The sequence below is a fragment of the Dermacentor andersoni genome, chromosome 2 (genome assembly GCF_023375885.2).
Source record: "Dermacentor andersoni chromosome 2, qqDerAnde1_hic_scaffold, whole genome shotgun sequence".
In the NCBI taxonomy this organism is placed as follows: domain Eukaryota; kingdom Metazoa; phylum Arthropoda; class Arachnida; order Ixodida; family Ixodidae; genus Dermacentor; species Dermacentor andersoni.
In genome coordinates, this window is record NC_092815.1 from 235059714 (window position 1) to 235080534 (window position 20821).

Below are 20821 nucleotides of genomic sequence, written 5' to 3' on the forward strand. Positions count from 1 at the left end.
GGGGGAGCCCACCTAGTGTTGATGCAAACCCTATCTAAATAAATGTTTTTCAGACAGATTGTTTTCGACCGACGCTTTTGACGCTTCGGCGCGCGCCGAAGTTTTCCGACGCGTGCCAGTGGTTGGGGCATTAGGCTTCGCGGCAACTGGAGCGTATGTAATCGTAATGTTTAGCTGGAAACGCTTGCCGCGAACGCTATGCAAGAAGGCGAGCTTTGTGATGGGACCACGGCCTCTTGCGTAGTCCGCGAAGCGGTAGAGTCACTGGAAAAAAATTCAGAGTACCGCAAAGGTTGGGATTTGAATGGCAACACTGAGCGGCCACCGCCATATACCTTCCAAGCCGACTGCGTCGCGGGAAGGCCGCCGTGTGTGTTGGAAAAGCTTGATATTCAGTGACACATCGGGTTGAGAAGTTGCGAAGAACGAAAATAAAATGTTACTTTGTGCGAAGTAATGCAGCCGGTGGTTGTTTTGCACGCTGTTACGTTTCGCCTACGACGCGCGGTATAGCCGGCGCGGATGCAACGGACGCCGGGGCTTCATTCAAAGCGGCGGACATTTTGGCCCGTTCAGCGCTGCCGCAACGCCTCCCCGCCAAGCGTGACCAGGCATGTTTCAATGCCACGTGTCTTCGTGTGTGCGTGTGTGTGTGTGTGCATGTTGGTGCCCACGCTTGTCAAAGCGCGGCAGCCGGGGAGAGGAGCTCCCCCAAATGTGAAGCGAGGAGGTCTGTCAGGCGCCGGCCCGGCGGATGGGTCACCTTCTAGTCTCAACGTGCCCGAGCACCGCCGTCACGTGGCCTCATCGCAAGCCGTTCCTTCTTGACCTCGACTCCGAGAGTATAAAAGCAGCTGCCCCCGGACGCCGAGAGAGGCTCCGATTTCTTCTGTCGAGTAACGTGCTCTCCCGTCTCTCCACTTCGGTCGACCTGACCGCCCGCTCTTTTGCGATGCTAGAATAAACAAGTTGTTCTGTTACCAGTCGACTCATGCTTTGCCGGGACATTCGGATGCTTCCAGTTGTGCCCCAGGCCGCCAGGCCAACGCTACCCTTGGGGCTTGCGACCCAGATGCAACAACGGGTGCCAGCGGTGAGATTGCAACAACTGTCTGCCAGCGGTGAGATCGCGACAGCGGAGGCCAGCAGCGAAGATATGCGGTTGACTGTATGCTGAGCAGCACAACGACCATCCGGGAGCAGTGCAACGAGCCCTGTGTGATGACTGGTTGCCTGTAGCGGAACAACTGCGCTGAATTCTTGGCTGCGAGGTTTGGTGAGTGCGGGACTTTCTTCTTCTGAGTTTTGCCAGGCTTTTGTTAGTGTCAGAAACAGAGCTGGTAATTGTGGTTGTCGTTGCTGCCGGGTTAGTTTGCGGCAAGACAATAGTAGGCAGTAGAGAAAGCAGCATTCAGAGCAGCCATGGATTGGAAGTCGTTGCGCAAACCGAGATTGCTGGAGCTTGCAAGAGAGTTGGGTCTGGATGTCTCAGACAAACTCAGAAAACCAGAACTGCTAAGGGCTATTCTTGAGTTAGAAGCTGAGGATGACGAGCTGTCGGAATGCCTTGAGACCATTGAGGAAAGGGAGACGGCAAAAGACAGGAGCGCGAATGTAAAGAGCAGAAAGAGAAAGAGAGAGAGCAACAAGCGAAAGAGGAGCGCGACCGTCAACACGCTTTGGAAATGAAGCGTCTCGAGGTAGAGATGGAACGCGCTCGTAATGGAAGTGAGGCACACAGTGCAGGAGAACGAGTATCGTTCAAAATGACTGACCTGATGCGGCCGTTTAAGCTTGGAGAGGACATTGGTTTGTTCCTGGTTAACTTTGAGCGAACGTGCGAGAAGCAGGGGTTCTCTCGGGAAACGTGGCCACAGCGCTTGCTCACTTTGTTACCCGGCGAGGCGGCCGACGTAGTCGCTCGCTTGAAGAGAGAGGAGGCAGAGGATTTCGACAAAGTTAAATCGAGTCTGCTAAAAAAGTACAGGCTGTCAGCGGAGGCGTTCCGTCGGAAGTTTCGGGAAAATGAGAAAGGCAGAAGTGAGTCATACACAGAGTTTGCCTACAGGCTTATGTCAAACATGCAGGAGTGGCTCAAAGAAGAGAAAGCGTTTGATGACCACGAGAAAGTTCTGCAGTGTTTCGGGCTGGAACAGTTTTATAGTCGGTTACCTGAGAACGTGCGGTACTGGGTCTTGGATAGGCCAGACGTTAGTACGGTGGCTAAAGCCGCTGAGTTAGCCGAGGAGTTTGTGACGCGTCGGGCTCGCGGAGCTAAGGACGGTCAAAAGGGTGAATTTGGCTCCAAGTTTGAGATGCCGAAGTTCACACCCATGAGAGCAAAGGGGAACACCCGTAGTGCGGATGCGAGTGAAAGCAGTCCGACCGAACCTAAGGAGATGGCGGTAGCCGAAGCCGAACGCAGAAAGCGGTTCGAGACGAGGCAAGCGCGCGTGTGTTATACGTGCCAGAAGCCGGGTCACTTTTCGGCGCAGTGTCCGGAAACAAAAACAAAAGTCGTTATTTTGTCATTATGCAGCACTGACGAGAACATGAAGCTTCTCGAGCCTTACATGCGAGACCTCATCGTGAACGGGAAAGAGTGCCGAGTGCTTCGCGATTCCGCAGCTACGATGGATGTAGTTCACCCCTCTTACGTAGAACCCGATATGTTCACGGGCGAGTGCGCATGGATCAAGCAAGCCGTGGAAGCTTACAGCGTGTGTCTGCCCGTAGCAAAAGTGCTTATTGAAGGACCTTTCGGAGCACTTGAGACGGAGGCGGCAGTGTCATCTATGCTGCCCCCCTAGTACCCGTACCTATTTTCGAACAAGTCCGATCACCTCCTGCGCGAGAAGGGGCTTTTGTTTGGTGAGGCTAGCGTTCAGGCCTTAACCAGATCGAAGGTTCGGGAGCTCGCTGCAAAGGCGGTAGTTGCGGGGCCGACGTTGTCGAACAATGAGAAAGGGTCAGAGGCGCAGCAAGCTGATATTCAGAGCACGCCCGAACTGAATAAAATTGAGCCTGTAGCGTTAAAGGCACCAGATACTGGAGAGGAAATGCCCGACACGGGAAAGTTAGAAGAGCTATCTGCAGATTTGCTCATCGCGCCTACGTCAGACGGACTTAATAGGTTGCTAAAAGTCAGCCGGGCGGCTTTGATAGCCGAGCAAAAGAAGGATGGCAGCCTAGAAAACATACGCTGCTTTGTCAAGGAAGGTATCGCCAAGAAGAATGCTCGCTTTGTGGAAAGAGGTGGGGTCCTGTACCGGAAGTATCTAGACCGCAGGGGAGTGGAGTTCGATCAGCTGATCGTGCCTCAGTGCTACCGTCAGGATCTGTTGCGCTTGTCGCATGGGGGTTCGTGGTCCGGACACCTAGGAGTTAAGAAAACTAAGGACCGTCTCTTGCAAGAGTACTATTGGCCAGGGTGTTTTCGGGACGCAGACCACTTTGTGAGGACATGTGACACCTGTCAGCGGGTGGGCAAACCAGGGGACAAATCGAGGGCGCCGTTGAAGTTGGTACCTATCATTACGGAGCCTTTTAGACGGCTCGTTATTGATACAGTGGGACCTCTGCCGGTAACAGCCACGGGGTACAGACACATTTTGACTGTGATCTGCCCAGCGACAAAGTTCCCTGAAGCAGTGCCGCTTAAAGAACTCAGCTCAGTTGAGATAGTCAATGCACTACTGTCCATATTTGCGCGAGTTGGTTTTCCTGCGGAAATCCAGTCAGATCAGGGCACGGTGTTTACGAGCGCTTTGACGACAGCCTTTCTCGAAAGGTGCGGGGTAAAGCTGTTACACAGCTCAGTGTACCACCCACAGTCGAATTCCGTTGAGAAGCTCCACTCCGTCATGAAGCGCGTGTTGAGAGCATTGTGTTTTGAACAACAAACTGACTGGGAGCTGTGTCTGCCTGGGGTGATGTTTGCATTAAGGACCGCGCCGCATGCGGCTACGGGGTTTTCGCCAGCTGAGCTGGTGTACGGTCGCTCGCTGCGGTCTCCGCTTCGCATGCTTCGAGAATCGTGGGAAGGCAGGGGCGACGACCCAGTCGTGGTGGAGTACGTGCTTCGGCTCTTCGAACGCTTAAGAAGGGCACAGGAGTTGTCAGGTGAAGCAATGGCAAAGGCCCAGCAGAGAGCCAAGGTTTATTATGATCGGACAGCCAGGGCCCGTCGTTTTGAGGTGGGCGATGAGGTCATGATATTGCGCACGTCGCTAAAGAACAAACTCGACGTGCAGTGGGAGGGCCCAGCACGGATTGTTCAAAAACTGTCGGACGTTAACTACGTGGTGAGTCTGCCAGGAAAGCGGAAGGCACAGCAAGTTTACCACTGTAATCTGCTCAAACCCTATAAACAACGGGAAGCAGTGGTGTGCATGATGGTAAACGTTCCCGAAGAGCTTCCGGTCGAGCTTCCGGGACTAGGCTCAGTGACGAACAGGAAAGACACCGATCAAGTCATTAGTGACTTAATCAGTAAAGCATCGCTGTCGCCTGAGCAGAAAACCGAACTACACCAGCTCTTACAAGAGTTTCAAGGTCTGTTCTCTGAGAGGCCTGGTAGGACTTCTGTCCTTACTCTTGACATAGAACTTACCTCCCCAGAGCCAGTACGGTCCAAGGCGTACCGGGTGTCACCCCGCCAGACCGATATTATGGAGGCTGAGGTAAAGAAAATGCTACAGCTCGGTGTTATTGAGGCGGGTGAGAGTGATTATACCTCCCCTTTGATTTTAGTTGAGGTACCGGGCAAGGAACCTCGTCCTTGCGTCGACTACCGCAGGCTTAATTCCATCACTAAGGATCAAATTTATCCGATCCCTAACATCGAGGAGCGCCTTGAGAAAGTTAGTAGCGCTCAGTTTATTTCCACCCTAGATCTTGTCAGGGGTTATTGGCAGGTTCCACTTACAGAAGAGGCTAGTAGGTATGCGGCGTTCATTTCACCAATGGGAACGTTCCGTCCTAAAGTTTTGAGTTTCGGTTTGAAGAACGCGCCATACTGCTTTTCAAGCCTCATGGATAAAGTGTTGCGGGGACAGCAAGAATTCGCTTTACCGTATCTAGACGACGTAGCGATATTCTCCGCATCCTGGCCTGAGCATATGGCCCACTTGCGGGCAGTGCTAACCCGCCTGCGCGATGCGGGCTTGACAGTCAAGGCTCCCAAGTGCCAGTTAGCACAGGCCGAGGTTGTCTACCTCGGTCACGTGATTGGACGGGGTCGTCGCCGCCCCTCTGAAATAAAGGTGGCCGCTGTGCGAGACTTCCCGCAACCGCGCACGAAGACCGATATTCGGTCGTTCTTAGGTGTCGCTGGCTACTATCAGAGGTACATCCCCAGGTACTCTGATATCGCGGCTCCCCTGACGGATGCTCTAAGAAAAACAGAGCCCCAAACAGTCGTATGGGACGAGACAAAGGAAAGAGCTTTTAGCGCCCTAACAAGCCAGCCTGTGCTACGATCGCCAGACTACACAAAAGGGTTCGTTGTTCAGTGCGATGCTAGTGAGCGAGGCATGGGCGTTGTACTGTGCCAACGGGAAAATGGAGAAGTGGAACACCCCGTCCTGTATGCTAGTCGTAAGCTGACCAGTCGTGAGCAGGCGTACAGCGCCACCGAGAAAGAGTGTGCGTGTCTCGTGTGGGCCGTTCAGAAATTGTCATGCTACCTAGCCGGCTCGAGGTTTATCATTGAGACGGATCACTGCCCTCTCCAATGGCTGCAGACCATCTCTCCCAAAAATGGCCGCCTCCTGCGCTGGAGCCTCGCTTTGCAACAATATTCCTTTGAGGTGCGTTACAAAAAGGGGAGTCTCAACGGTAACGCCGATGGCTTAAGTCGAAGCCCCTAACGTAAGAATCAGCCTCAAAGTTATTTGTTACTGATGTTTTTCTTCCTGAGGCAGGATTTTTAACATATTACTTTTGTGTAGTGTTTCAAAGTGATGACGTGCTTTCTAGTGCAATTTTCCAATTTGTGGACGTGTTCTGGGTGCTGCTAGACTACTGTAAGGAACTAGGCAGTAGTATAAAAGGTGAAAGAGCCTGGCAGGGCTTAGTGAGGGTTGTGTCGTGCTTGCTGACTAAGCGGTTGAGTTTCGGCGTAGTTCTAACGCTTGCTGGGAACGAGAGAAAAATGGCAACTCTCCCGAAGTCATTTTGCAGTGTCCTGTGTGAACCTGAACGTGACAACGAGGCCTTCTCTGTGCGCTGCGCTCAAGAAACGCCGAGGGACGACCGACTTCGGTTATGAGCATCATCGAGCGACATCCCTCCGGACAGCGGATGCAGTCCCCTGACCATCGGGATCTCCTTCCCCCGGCGGGGCGGTCTGTTACGTTTCGCCTACGACGCGCGGTATAGCCGGCGCGGATGCAACGGACGCCGGGGCTTCGTTCAAAACGGCGGACATTTTGGCCCGTTCAGCGCCGCCGATACGCCTCCCCGCCAAGCGCGTCCAGGCATGTTTCAATGCCACGTGTCTTCGTGTGCGCGTGTGTGTGTGTGCATGTTGGTGCCCACGCTTGTCAAGGCGCGGCAGCCGGGGAGAGGAGCTCCCCAAGTGTGAAGCGAGGTCTGACCGGCACCGGCCCGGCGGATGCGTCACCTTCCAGTCTCGACGTGCCCGAGCGCCGCCGTCACGTGGTCTCATCCAGAGACGTTCCTTCTTGCCCGCGACTGCGAGAGTATAAAAGCAGCTGCCCCCGGACGCCAAGAGAGAGGCTCCGATTTCGTCCGTTGAGTTACGTGCTCTCCCGTCTCTCCACTTCGGTCGACCTGACCGCCCGCTCTTTTGCGATGCTAGAATAAACAAGTTGTTATGTTACCAGTCGACTCATGCTTTGCCAGGACCTTCGGATGCTTCCAGTTGTGCCCCAGGCCGCCAGGCCAACGCTACCCTTGGGGCTTGCGACCCATTTGCAACAACGGGCGTCAGCGCTGAGATTCCAACAAGATGATCGTTTGGACACCTGCCTTTCTGACCAATGTAGCATGCGCCACATTTCAAGGGGATTCCGTATGCAACCCTCAGCACGCGATCCACGTAACGGTTGCGGTGCTTGACTTCACACTGGGCTTTTTCTTTCTTGATAGGGGTGCTTTTCTTCGATATCAAACAAAGCTTGCATGGGGCAGAAAACACTACACGTACACCAACCCACTCACCAACTTTTTAAGTCGATGGGCGATTTGATGCTTGTATGGAATCACCCCAACCTTACATTCCTTTTCTGTGGGCTGCTTTTCGGTGACCATGGCTTCTCTGTTAGGTTTTCTTCTTTTTCTGTGGATTTCCTCAGCTACTGAGACGAGTAATCCATCAGGATAGCCCAGGGCTTTCAGGTGTTTAGTCTGTGGTGGCAGGACCGGTCTAATGCATTAGAGAAGCAGGCCTGAACAACAGACCTCTTTACCAGTTTACTGTGTGCTGTTGAAAAGGGCAGGAGTGGCTTGTGCGCTCGGGGTTCATATGTCCAGCAAACATGATCATTAGAACACACAAGCTTGAGGTCGAGGAAACGAAGGGAATCATCTTGTGGCATTTCATGTGTTAAGACCAGGGCGGATAGACATTCTTCAAATATACCATCCAGTTGTGATGAAGTGGAGAACTCCAAGGCACCACACTGTAAAACTACCAATAAGTCGTCCATATATCTGAAGATTCTGAGAACCTTAGTTCCTTCTAATTGTTGCTGCAAAGCTCTGTCTGATTTTGCCAAAAACAGGTCACTCAACAAATGCACAACACGATGGACACTCCTTTGTTCTGAAGATATATTTCGTCATTGCTTTCCACGTATATGGATTCAAAGTAAAACTGCACCAGAGTGAGGAAATTTCCTGTGCTTAACCCTGCTCGGTCTTGAAAGTCAACCTTACCGAAATCTTCAATGCATTCGCTGATGCATTCCAACAGCCTACTGTGTGGGAACGAGTAATAAAGGTCCTTAATGTCGATCGAGAATGCAACAAGCTTACCACATTCATTAAGCTTAAGAAAATTAATCAAAAACAGGTTCTCTGTGGATAATGACTACAGATTTCGTTGCAGGAACAGCCCCACTTCTTTCTACCATGCTCCTCTTTCTGAAACGATGATGCGGAAGAGAACACCAGATTTTCTAGTTTTTGCCGAAAAGAACATCTCTGAACCCGCGTTCTTGCTTTTCTTGATTTGTTTTTCCAAGGCATGTAATTCTAAATCCTGGCAAATTTGCTTCGCCCTAGTCTTCACTTTCAATAAATTCACACCAGTACGAGTGAAATACTGAGCTAATGGCATTCCGAAATTTTCTTATTTTTTATGTCATTTTCCCTCAGTTTTTTTCTATATAACACCTCGTATCAGACATTAAAATTGCAGTTGGCAGTAAGCGCTTGTTGTTTTTTCCTGTGTCCCTTGTGCCGCTTTGCGCTGCTTCACACAGTTTACTATTTGCCTTTAGTGTCGCTTACAACACAAAAGCTTAGAATATGTGGTATAATTTAGATGAAGTACCTCTGCAGGCATGAATATGACAAGAAACTTCTTGAATTGTAAACAGAGGGAGGCAGCTGCTGGAGCAGCCAGCATTTCCATAATGATGATTTTCTTCCCATTGTGTGCCACATGTGCACCTACATGTGGTCCAGCTTCAAAGTCCAATGCTCAAAAGTAACTGACACTAGCATTCCAATTTACGAACCAGTATAGCAGCATGCAGCTAACTTGGGAGCGACTAGTGATGTGCTGTCGTGTTTAGTAACGTGCGAGCAATGGCCAGGCTGCTTTCTAAGATGAGATGGTGATGCTAACAAGCGATGCAAGAGGAAAAAAAAGTGAAGACTGTTTTGCCATTCCAGCAATATACATGAACCCTTACATCTTCCATTGTCTGCTTTCTTTGGATGTGGAGCGCCTTTAACCTAAAAAGATAACACACTGACCCATTAAGGAGTGCAGCGGGTCACTAAGGAAGTCTATATTCTGGGTTGGCCATTTATATTGCTATCGCTTCATGATACACATGCCACATCGATGGAAAGCAGACGACAGAATGCACAGGGTTTGATGTGCTTTGTTGGAATGGCAGAACCATCTCCACTTGCTCCTTGACTGTGTTACTCGTTATCACTAGCTCAACCAGGAGAGCACACCAGCCACAACTTGATATTCATACCGAACATATTACATAAATACACAGGCGTACCCTTTACAGAGTGACACACATGCTTCACAGGTTCATTGCGCACAGCCTTAACTTGCAGACATTGAAGTCAAAACAGCACAAAAACATGGGATGAAGCAAAAAGACGGACAACACAGTGTTGACCTGTGCCTAATGTTTATTGAGCATTGTGTAGAGAATATACATTTACACTGAAAAGTGGGCTAGACAAGTGTAAGGGCAATCTGCACATGCGATTCCATATAAAATGCCACTAACCTAGCTGTGCATTTCGAAATAGTACATCCAAAAGTTTGGCCTCTTTATATCAAACAGATTAATTTAAGTTGTGCTAACCCATCTTGTGCCTTTATTTGTTATCCTATATGCTTAGTATATGCCATTCATTCTCTGGTTTTTAGACTGTCATAGAATGTTTATGTTATCCTTAATGAAGTGCACATGATAACAAAGAAGAACATAGCATGTGTTTGCATCCCTTCAGTAAATCTGTTCAACAAATTGGCCACATTTTTTTACTTAGAATTGAATCTAATCCCCTTCTCAAAATCGCCATTGCCTTGTGTTGCCCTTCTTTCCAGTCCTGTTTGATAAGGTACCTACCATTTCTCAGCTTTGGTCAAGTTCTCCGAGTGCATCCTCTCACAGGCGTTTACCAATTGTGGTACGCAGGTGTGCGTCAACCGTGTTACCAGACCCGCCAGACAGGCTGGTTAGTCTGTCCTCGTGTGTCATGCGGGGAGCTTTTGTCTGCCCCCTTGTGTGGCGATTCCCTGAAAGTGCACATGTAGTTTCAGCATGTTTCGAGGTGGTTTACCTTATACTCGAGAAAAGTTGCTGCGCAACAGTGAAAGTCGTTCGGGGACGAACAGACGAGGAGGCAGTGTGGGACGGATGCAGTCATCGGAAGGTAAGAGCCCAGTGAGTGTCCCCATTGGCCGAACGTGATGAAACTTGTACAGGCTGCCGATTGGACGAAAATGACGAGACCTGTACTGGCTCGACGATTGGCTGAAAGCGATATGACCCCGACGGACTGAAGGGCTTATAAGCCTTCAACCAGGAACCATTGGAAAGGGAGAAACGTTCAGAGACATGCTTCTTGCCGCGGGCCACAGCGCACGATTTGCTGCCGGCCAATGATGACTTCTCTTTTATTTTAATTGTTTCTAAGTCCTGTACTTAAAGTAAATAAATCTCTAATTCTTAAAGTCCACCTTACCGTCGGCCAGCTGCTGCACTCAATGAATGCATACTCCACATGTAGCACGCGATAAACATCAACTGCAGCTCGTTGCTCTGTTGTTCATCTTGTTTCGTGTCATACTTTTACGCTGTTTTGCTCCAAGATGCACCAGATAGCCCACTTTAACACCTTATTTCTAATGTTTAAAATACTTGTTTAGATTGACTCTTCTCTACTTAGCCCAGCATGACATACAGTCATAATTGTTCAGTTAAAAGGGTGTGAGAACCTTGAATGTTGCTCACAAATTTCAACATCTGCACAACTCAGTACTAGTGAAGCACAGTTAAGTGGGCTTCCAATATCTGAAACTAGTTGTGAATTTTCTGCCAATGTATTATTTTCTTTACTCAGCTGTTTGCTCTTGTACTGCAGCATGCGGTTGCTAGATGAGCACTGACTACTATTCCACTACAGAAACAATGCTGTCACTTTTACACTTTAGGCACCATAAAGGAAGATGCTGCACCCTGCTTGAAACTTGACTTCCACTAATTGGACCCCGACAGCACCAATGAAACTGATCGAATTATCTGGCGAAAAATTGTCGCAGTCACAGCCAACAGGTGAAGCATCAATTGTGAAGGCAAATTAGTAGACAGCTATACGAAGTAAGGATAGTAGCTTTATCGGCCATATAAATTCGCGAACATTCGCTTACTAACTAAATTAACAAGCATGGTGGCAAGTGCACACAGACATAAACACATGTCACTCGATGATTGCGGGCACTCGCTCAGGAGAGGCAGCAGCAGCAAGCGAATTGACCTTTGTGCTGTCTCTCGCTTTAATGTGAACTAAGCAGCAACAACACAGCGTACAAGAAGCTACGAGCCCGCAGTGCAGCTAGACTAATCTGTCTCCATTACAGATTGCTTTCAAGATAGGACTCGCGTGGCAGTGCTCAGCCAAGTTATAAGCAGCTGCCCCTGGAGTAAAACTCCCCCGTCCAGTTGCCTTGCACACAGTGAAAGACAATGTGTATCCTCCCCCCCCCCTTCCTCGTCTGAGATCAAGCCACCACCCTCGGCTCACCCTCCCGCCCTTTCAGTCCCACCTACAGCATGCAGTGTGGGACCATGATGTTATCACAATTAAGACTATGTACAGAACATCACGCTGACGGTAGAAATGCACCTGGAAGTGTCCATATAGTTACTATCATAATAAAATGCCAAAACACACCTCTGATTCATCTAGCAGTATTGACCCGATTCTAACGCCCCCGAATCAAACGAGCACCCACTTTCTATGTGCCCAAAGTGTAAAACAAACATAAAAATGACATTCAAGCTCCTAAATAAAGCCAACACCAAATGCACACCTAACCTTTTATCAAGTAATATAGGCAAGGTTATAATATGCATTACACAATGGCAATTGGTTTCCTAAATCGCCGCATTTGTGGCTCCCGAGAGACCTTCAGCTTTTCTGCACAGTCCCGGCACATCTTGAGTGTCCAGGTGCAAGCGGGCAACACCCTCTGCTGGCACCATGGTGGTCTTGTTGCTCATTTCCGCTGCTTGCTGAGCCACCTCCTCAATGCTCCGCAGCTTGGCTCGTAGTTGTTCTCGCAAAACATCTTGTAGGGCCAGCTCTTCCTTAAGGGCCTGCTGTCGTGCAGTCTCCTGAGTGTACACACAGAATTTATAGCAGTATTTGCGGGAAAAAAGAAATTCACCCAGAAAATACATAAAATAGCACTGTTTCTAGATATTACCATGATGTTCATGGACTATCTAGCATTCTGGCATTACTCACACAGATCATTTAATCAGTGCTCAATTTTTTTATCTAAGCATTCAAAAGTTATAAAAATGGTATAGCTGCATCCTGCCTCAAGTCCCTTGAGTAAGTCATGTGCACACAATGAACATTGGCAGAACAGAATGAACCAGCGAGATCGTGCGTTTAATTACAAGCATGTTTCTCTATCGTTGCCACTACCTGTGGATGTGGGAAAAGGGTACTACTACACCACATCGTCTAGTTCATGCAAAGGTCGCACCAAGCAAACAGCGCAAGGAGAACATAGTGTCACGAGCATACCTTACATTCACTCTTTGTCACAGACTTAAAAAAAGTAAGCAGTCAATCTGAGGTCAACATGTTTACAGTTGGCAGTAAGCTACGAAAGATATGCACTTCCATGCAGAACATTTGAAGTCAACATGAAAACTTGACAGGTGTTATGAAGGCACACAAAGAAGTTTATAGTATGCCATATCAGAGAAGTGTATAAAATTACATTTAGTTGCAATGAACGAGAAGAAGAATGGGATTGGGATCTGAGAGACTCAATTTTTTGTTTATCGCAACAATATGAAGTGACAAAGATCCACGAAAGCCATAGTAGACGTTAATTGGTATGTTTAAATTAAATGTATAAACAATAAAGTGAAGTGAAATAAAAGTGGCTGAAAAGAAATCTTGCCAAAGCTAGGGGTCATACACACATCCTTCATATTGCACATGCAATGCTCTCATCAATTAAGCTATTGGGGCACCATCCTGTGCCCATTTTATTCGGTGTTTGTGTAAGACATTAGCCCTGGACATACAGATTGTAGCCTCAAAAACCTATCGAGTGAGTCGTTGACTGGCAGAATGCTGTCTGACCATCAGTACACTGTCACAGATGTCATGACAGTGTAATGCAATCCCAATTTCAAGGACAGAAACGTTCCATGCTGTCACAGGAATGAAGAAGTGCGTCTTACAGTCAAAGCATGCCATATAAATAATTGTGGTAGCATGAGCGTAAGTCAGCCTTCGATTATCTTCTGTAGAGAACTGTCATGCCTTTCAAAAGTGAACATATGGCGTCCATGGTTGACAGCTCAGTGCTGCCTTCCCTGGGGCACGTGCAAACATTTTTTCTTGTTGTCCTTCACATCCACTACAGTGCGGCCTTTTAGTTCATAGCAGGCATTTATGCCACCCTTTTCATTCATCCTGTGTCCACATTTTCCACTGCTGCCTTTTTAATATCACGGCTAAAACAACATTCTTCGGGATGTCGTGAAACAAACCACTGCTGTCAATGATAAGGAAGCTTTTTCCTTCATTACCCACAAAAAATAAAAGCTAAGGTATCAAGATACTTTTGAAGTAACAATTTCCTTCAAAAAATTGAATTTTTCTTTTAATTTTATGGTTTTATGCAATCAAATGTACTCCTCTACCTATCGCCAAAAGAATATTGGCTCTACCTTATGCCGTTCAAAAGTTACGGGCTAATTTGCAGTATATACCGTAATTCGTGGAACTTAAACTGACAGATTTCAGTTGTACATTTCTTACCTTTATATTCTAGATCGATAATATGTAAGTATAATTTTTTCGCAAACATCAATTATATGATGTGAAAAACGTAATAGTTTACAATATTTCGGTAATATATTGCTTAACGGGCCCCTCACTAGGTCTGGCCATTTTGAGCTGACAAGCACAGAGAACACAATGCACGATAACGATCATCTGCAAAGTATTACATCGCTACGCGCCATGGAAAGGCCTGAAATTTCAAGCCGAACACCATTTTTCCTTCTCCTCGTGGTCACCCTGCTCCAAGCCAGAGGATGACGTACACATGCTAGTGCGCCTACGTACATATGTTTGAGCTCTGACATCCCTCATGGTGACACTTCAAGAATTATTCAAGGCAACATCTGTTATTTGAGTAATATGTTGCTTGAACAGATGAATTAAAGCTTAGCGAAATAATAAAATATACAAACTAAATGTCTGCATGTTTTTGTTTTACTTTGCATCGCAGCAAGAGAGATGTACTTCCGTTTCGTCTGCTTGTTCCAACGTCGCGTATGCAGACGCCGAAACAGTCATTTTCTAGCGTGTTCCAGCATGGGATCATGCTCTGTGATTCGCTTATGTCTGTCTCAGTATTCGTGTAGCACTGACTCATACCGCTAGTCAGGTGTCCTCGTGCACAGCGCGCAAAATTGTGCGCTGCGCGAAACGAGACAATCACAACAGCTCGTGCACAACGTTGTCAGTGGAAGTGCACTGCACCACAAAAAGCGAGGTGAAAAAAAGAATGAAGGCGGGGCGGCTCGTGACGTGCGCGTCGCGCAATTCTCGAGCTCCGGTATAAGAAAACGCAGAGAAGGAATTTCGCTTGCAGAGGCTAGACGAGGCAAGTGGAGAGAGCGTATATGTTTGCAGTAAAGCTCGCCTCTTGAAATCATGGGTTCGTGGCACTGAAATATTTCTATCTAGGCATTAATGAGCCGATTTGAAAAAAGTTTGCCGTGTGGCCTGGTGAGGGGCCCTCTAAATTTCACATAAGGCACTTCACTGGCCTGATCTGGCAATAGCCGTAGGAACAGTCCACATTTCAGAAGCGCCAGCAATCGGAGCATATGGAAGCATTTACTGGTGAGCAGTTGAGATAAGCAAGAGATGGTTTAGAGCATTGATGGGGGGAAAAGGAGGAAAGAGATGGACAGAACCAGAATCGTTACAGGCACAGGTAGCTAAAATATGTATACAGGTTTAGTGAAGAAAGAAAAAAATCAAGGAAAGATAGGCAATACGCTAGACTGTGGTAGATGTAAAACCTGTTTAGATCAAGTAGGCTAGGTGAATATTTGTTGCATACCCTCCCCCCCGCCCCATATATCTGTCACTTTCACAGCAGGAACCACACAACTTTAGATGCATTCCAGGAAATCTAATTGAGCTCCGCTTTCTTTTCATGAAGGTATCTTGTCAGATATCTGATTGAGCAAAGCAGCCCAGAAAGAAATATGAGGTTATAAATGGGTAAAACACGACGAGGAGGATGCTCAAGATGAGGCTTGTTACATCTCTAAAGAGTATTAGTCCTCGGGCACCTTGCTTTCATTTCTATCATTCAACTTATAATTCTTATTCTCGTTTTTCTTGAAACGAAAATTTGAAAATTTTTGCACTGCAATATCATTTATGGACATTTACTCAAGGAAAATTTTCTAAGGAAACTTGGCAAGCTGTCTTATTATGTATCAAGGTAAGTGATCAACTAGGATTATTAAATTCCACTCATTTTATATTATTGCCAGTTTTCTCAAAGTATTGCTTTGTGAAAAGGCAGTTTTTCTTTGTGTTTTCAGTTTCTTTTCTCGATAATTCCACAAATATGCATCACATGTTTTTTATTCTGGTTAATTGCACAGCTCCATAGGTAGTCCTTAATTAACTCTAAAGCATTTTGGGATGGAGCAATTGGTTTCAAAGGTACCAATGCTCAAGTGCTGGGCAATTTATTTCTTGGCACCTTTTAAAGAAAGAAATCGAAATAAAAAAGACATTTTTTTAGAACATTAAATGCATAAATAGCATTAAAACCGTCTTTCTGACAAGGGACACCAGTACCATAATTTTATCTACTACATAAAAATTTTGTGTCTCCTCATACGTTAAATGAAGAAGGCTTAGCAAGCAATAGACCACCAACAAACACAAAGCTAATAACTAAATTGGATTGGCTTGACCCTTCAAATGCAATGACCTTGTGAATAGACAAAGTCCAAGAGGCTTAGCCAGAAATGAAATTTGTGGCTTTTAAGCACTTCATGAAGACTAAAGGCTTTCAAGGCCATTCAACCCTTTCAGGGTAAATTTCTCTCGCCACATGTGACCACCCAGGGTCGATATTTTTTTATTGCAGATTCCAATTCTGAGGGACCTATTTTGAAAATTTACCGTAATTTTTCTAGGGTGACCATAAAGTGAAAAACAAATATTTTGGGCTGGTATATATGTACTGTTTATTCATGAATAACAACAATAAAGAAAGGAAATGAACTTCTAAGAATTAAAAATTTGATGCATTGTTATACATATAGTTCAAGGTTTAGAAAATGCGCACACGAGAATATTTCGCAAGTGTCAAATGTTCCTGCTCTTACACTAACATTTACGTCCATAGTGTAATCAAACTGCGTAGGTGAATGCACTCAAGAAAACTCTGTGGTTGTGTGCCTGTCAGAAATGCAATACATGTGACAAACTTCCGCTAATCTTCATCCTATCGCCAACCAGAGGCGATTTGTTTTCGCGAGTATAAAAAAAATAAAATAAGGAAAAGCATGCACGGCGGCATTCTTCCTATGCGCACCCTTGTGAGCACTAAACGAGCAAGAAACAGGCGGTCACCCTTTGAGCGATTAGTAACGAGATAGCCATAAGTTTTGCAAGCGCAAGAAGCCGAAACTGCCCGCGGAGCAAAACCCAAACTGACGCCCACCCGCACAGGCGCCAATAAAACAAACCATGCAACGAAAACTGAAAGGGAGGTGCAAGAAAAAAATTCTCTGTATTCCCATATAGTCGCAGCATATGCCAGAAAAGAAAAAAGGAAATTGGCACGCTCTTTAAATGTACAGACGACGCCGTAAGTATACGGCATCGCCCATTTTGGACATGTTCGTGGTGCCTTATACTGTATTTACGTCATTGGCCTTGAAAGGGTTCAATGAAACCAGGACTGCTGCGAACCCCACAAACACTTGCACACAGACAGAGCACATCACCACATTGTTTACCTAGGCATGACAAAAGGCAAGAGGTGTGGCTGAATCAACGTGGTAAGAGATAGCTGGAGAAAAGGCAATGGCTTAGTGCACAAGTCAGTAAACTGCGAAGCGCAAGGTGGAGAACAATGTATATTTGGCCTGCAACTGGGGGTGGAGCATGGAAATGCCTATGTGCAGGGATTCCAATGTGCATAGTGCCCCTACCTATCTATCAGCGTTACACAACAGCCCTTCATGACGCACCCACAGCCCAGCAGTAGTGATCAACCGTCAAGCTTGAGCTTCCTTCAACACTTGTGCCTTGCTTCGTCAGTTTGCCCTCTTTCATCGCTGTAGATGTGAGGACATTCACGCTATAAGTTGCCTACCCGAGTTGACGTAATGGTGAAATATGGTGAAGTAGGTTTACACGTCACACGAGCTCACATTCACTCAAAAGTACAATCTGCTTTTCAAGAAAAATCATTTCTCCATTAGCATTAGTGCTTTAGTGCCTTCCAGTTTTCTTTTTTTTAAATGAAAATAAAATAAAGATGTTTTGCGTGTGAACTACAAAGAGCTAGGTAGTTCCAATATGCGACACTGCTTCTGCTCCATGCAGAGTGCTACAACAGCAGTCCATCACCCAGAGTGATGAATCCAAGTACCTTAACAGCAGATGTAGAAATATGCATGTTGTTGAAAGATGTACCATGATGCCATAAAGTATGGTAACGTACGGTTGAACTTGAATTTTATTTTTGTATCTATACAACGTGCACATGACAGGGGCACAGACAAAAAGCCATAAAATCGGCCTGACTAGGTCCGTGTCCCTTGTTGGTTTCTTTTGGCATCACATAGCAATGCGTGCATAAATACAAGATGAACAGATGTATTGGAAAAACAATATAAATATAAACAATGTGTGGATAAATGGGACTATTTGTACAAAGTTACTTTTGCACAGCGGCGAAAAATTGACATGAATGCTGAAATTGTAATTGTCATACAAGTTACAAAAAACAGGAACAGGAAAACAACAAAATGCAGACAACATAAATCACTTTTCATTTACATACGAGTAAAATTCACAGAAATACAAAACTAAATAAGTCACTGTGCAATTAATGCTTAGAATGCCTGTACATCAGAACAAAACACAAAGAAAAGCACTAAGCATACATGTGAATGACAATATGAGTGGCAAGTTTGGCACCTAATTGAAATAATAAGTATGGCGATTAATGAAGAGAGTTAAGTAGAGATGGTAGTTCATGGTGCAGCATTTGATTCCCGTAGTTAGTTCTTGAGTGCGGAATATGCCAAGTTTCTCTGCGACGTATACGGAAACTGCTTGTATTTAATGTTAGCCTTGACATGTGCACGAGAAAATTAGTGCTACCGTTCTGTTAAAAAGCATTTTAGCAAAATTGTATTATAACGCCGATAAAATCGGTCTACATCTAATTGACAAAAAAGAGGATCAGTATGTACATCAAATGAAGAGCTTGAAATTGCACGGATGGCTTTCTTTTGCAATAAATATAGAATGTTGACATTATTGTAAGTCTTGTTGCCCCATACGAGGTGACAATAGTTAACATGAGATAAAAAAAGAGAATTATAAAGTAGGAGCTTCACTCTTAATGGTAAAAGGAAGCGTAATCTTATTAGTATTCCAACAACTCGTGCAAGTTTTTTAGCAATAATGTTAACATGGTCATTCCACAGCATATTCTCTTGGAATATGACACCTAAGGTTTTAACCGATAGTAGTATGTCTATGAAAGATGCACCTATTCTTAGATGTCCGTCAATGCTATGCCTTTTGTTTTTTGGCTGAAAAAGCACGCCTTTTGTTTTGGTAGTATTAATAGTTAATGAGTTGAGTTGAATAAACTCCACTGGTTTCTTTGGGCTAGTGTATCATTAGCAACACACAGCAATTCTTTCACGTCCTTAGAAGTTATGAATAAACTAGTGTCATCGGCATAGATAACAGATTGTGCGCCAGTATTGATATTAGCTATCTCATTTATATACAGGTTAAACAATACTGGTCCTAGTACGCTTCCTTGAGGAACTCCAGAGAATATAGGCAAAACTTTTGAACAGTTGTTACCTACGACAACGGTCTGATACCTGTACTGCAAATAACTTCTAATTAAGTTCAGGAAAGTTCCCCTAAAGCCATAAATGTCAGGTTTTGTTAGTAGAGTATTGTGACTAAGGGTGTCAAAAGCCTTCGAAAAATCAATAAATATACCGAGAGTAACTACATTGTCTTCAAAGCCTCGCAAAATTATCTCTTTTTGCATCAGTAAAGCTATTTCTGTTAAACGACCTTTTCTAAACCCATACTGGTAATCTGTATTTACATTGTGCTTTTTACAAAAAGGGGTCACTCTTGTATTAATCAATTTCTCGAGACATTTAGAAAAAATAGGCAGGATAGATATTGGCCTATAATTTGAAAGCTCGTTTCTGTTGCCAAATTTGAAAAGTGCTGTTACCTTTGCTATCTGCATGCGCCGAGGAAATATACCATTTGCCAATGAAAGATTGTACACGTGCTCCAAGACAGGACAGACTAGGTCTAGAACATGCTTAGCTGGGCGAATCTGCAAATCATCAATATCGCAACTTTTGCTATCTGGAAGGCTAAGAAACGTGCTGTTGATTTCATGAGTGTCATTGGGGCTTAGGAATGCACTTTCGACGACTTTTGGTTTTACATATTCTGTGCAACGAGGATCGTAGAAACTATTCACCAGCGATACAAAATGATTGTTAAAAGCGTCAGCCAATGCCATGCCTGACGTCGGCTGATTATTTATTTCTAACTCTGCTGCATTCTCTGGCTGATTGTTTACACGAAGTAAACCGTTTAGTTTTTTTCCAGGTGATATTGGTTCGCATTATTGTTTCTTCATTACATAATTTCTCGAAATATTGCGATTTTGCTACCGTTAGAGTACCATTAACGTTATTCCAGAATTTTTTTAACTCGGCTAAATCTTTGCATTCCTTGTGCCTAGGAATTGCTTGAAAAGAGCATCTTTTTGTTTGATCAACTTCAACCTACTGTCAGTAATCCAAGGTTTCCTTGCTTTTTTCGCTTTTGTTGTTTTGCCTTTAGATGACTTTCTGTAAGCGCTCTGAAAAAAGGATAAAAACAACTCGTCCACTTTGCCACAGTCTTTTTCGTTATACACGTCTTGCCAGTTTATGCGCAATATTTCGTTGTGAAATTTCTCAAGCGTGCATGGGTTAATATCCTGAAATGTGAAGTGTTGATCTTTAAAAAGATGCGAGGGCAACACAGGTGAATTAACAAGTAGAAAAATAGGCAAGTGGTCACTGACGTGAGCAGTGATGACACCTGATTCAATGCCTTGTGTGTCAAAATTCGTAATGAAAACATCGAGTAAACTTTGGCAGTCACCTTGAATACGAGTAGGAGCAATAATTGTATTAATGCAAGCATTTGATTGAAGTACCCGCAATGTGTCTCTGTGAAGTGGGCTATTGTGTAACATGTTAATATCAATATCACCACCCAAAACTAAACTGTAGTCGTTATCGTTAACCCAGGATAGCAAATTGTCAATGTATTTAAGAAAATTAACCACATTCCCTCCCGGTGGGCGATATACCACAGAAAGAATGCTGTGACCATGAAGAACAGTCAAAATTTCAAAGTCGGCAGTAATTTGAGTAAAGTCTTTCCAACAATTCACAACGCAAGTTAGTCCTAGTAAGCAACAGAACACCACCGCCCTTTTTATTGCACCAATTCAGATAATGAGAGATATAGTCTGATATTTGCAGCGCTTCTTCGTTGCGATACCATGTTTCGCACA

The 20821-nt window shown here is 45.4% G+C and overlaps 1 protein-coding gene across 2 annotated transcripts in view; it reads right to left on the reverse strand.

The window, feature by feature from the left end:
- Window positions 1–11754: 11754 nt before the first annotated feature.
- The window catches only part of LOC126539924 (protein MIS12 homolog), a 44482-nt gene continuing 35415 nt past the window's right edge, over window positions 11755–20821 (reverse strand). For both annotated transcript variants that reach the window (XM_055075719.1, XM_050186749.2), the window contains one exon: window positions 11755–12065. In XM_055075719.1, the coding sequence (XP_054931694.1) occupies window positions 11826–12065 (240 nt within the window). In that variant the 3' untranslated portion in view covers window positions 11755–11825. The remainder of the gene's footprint in view (window positions 12066–20821) is intronic.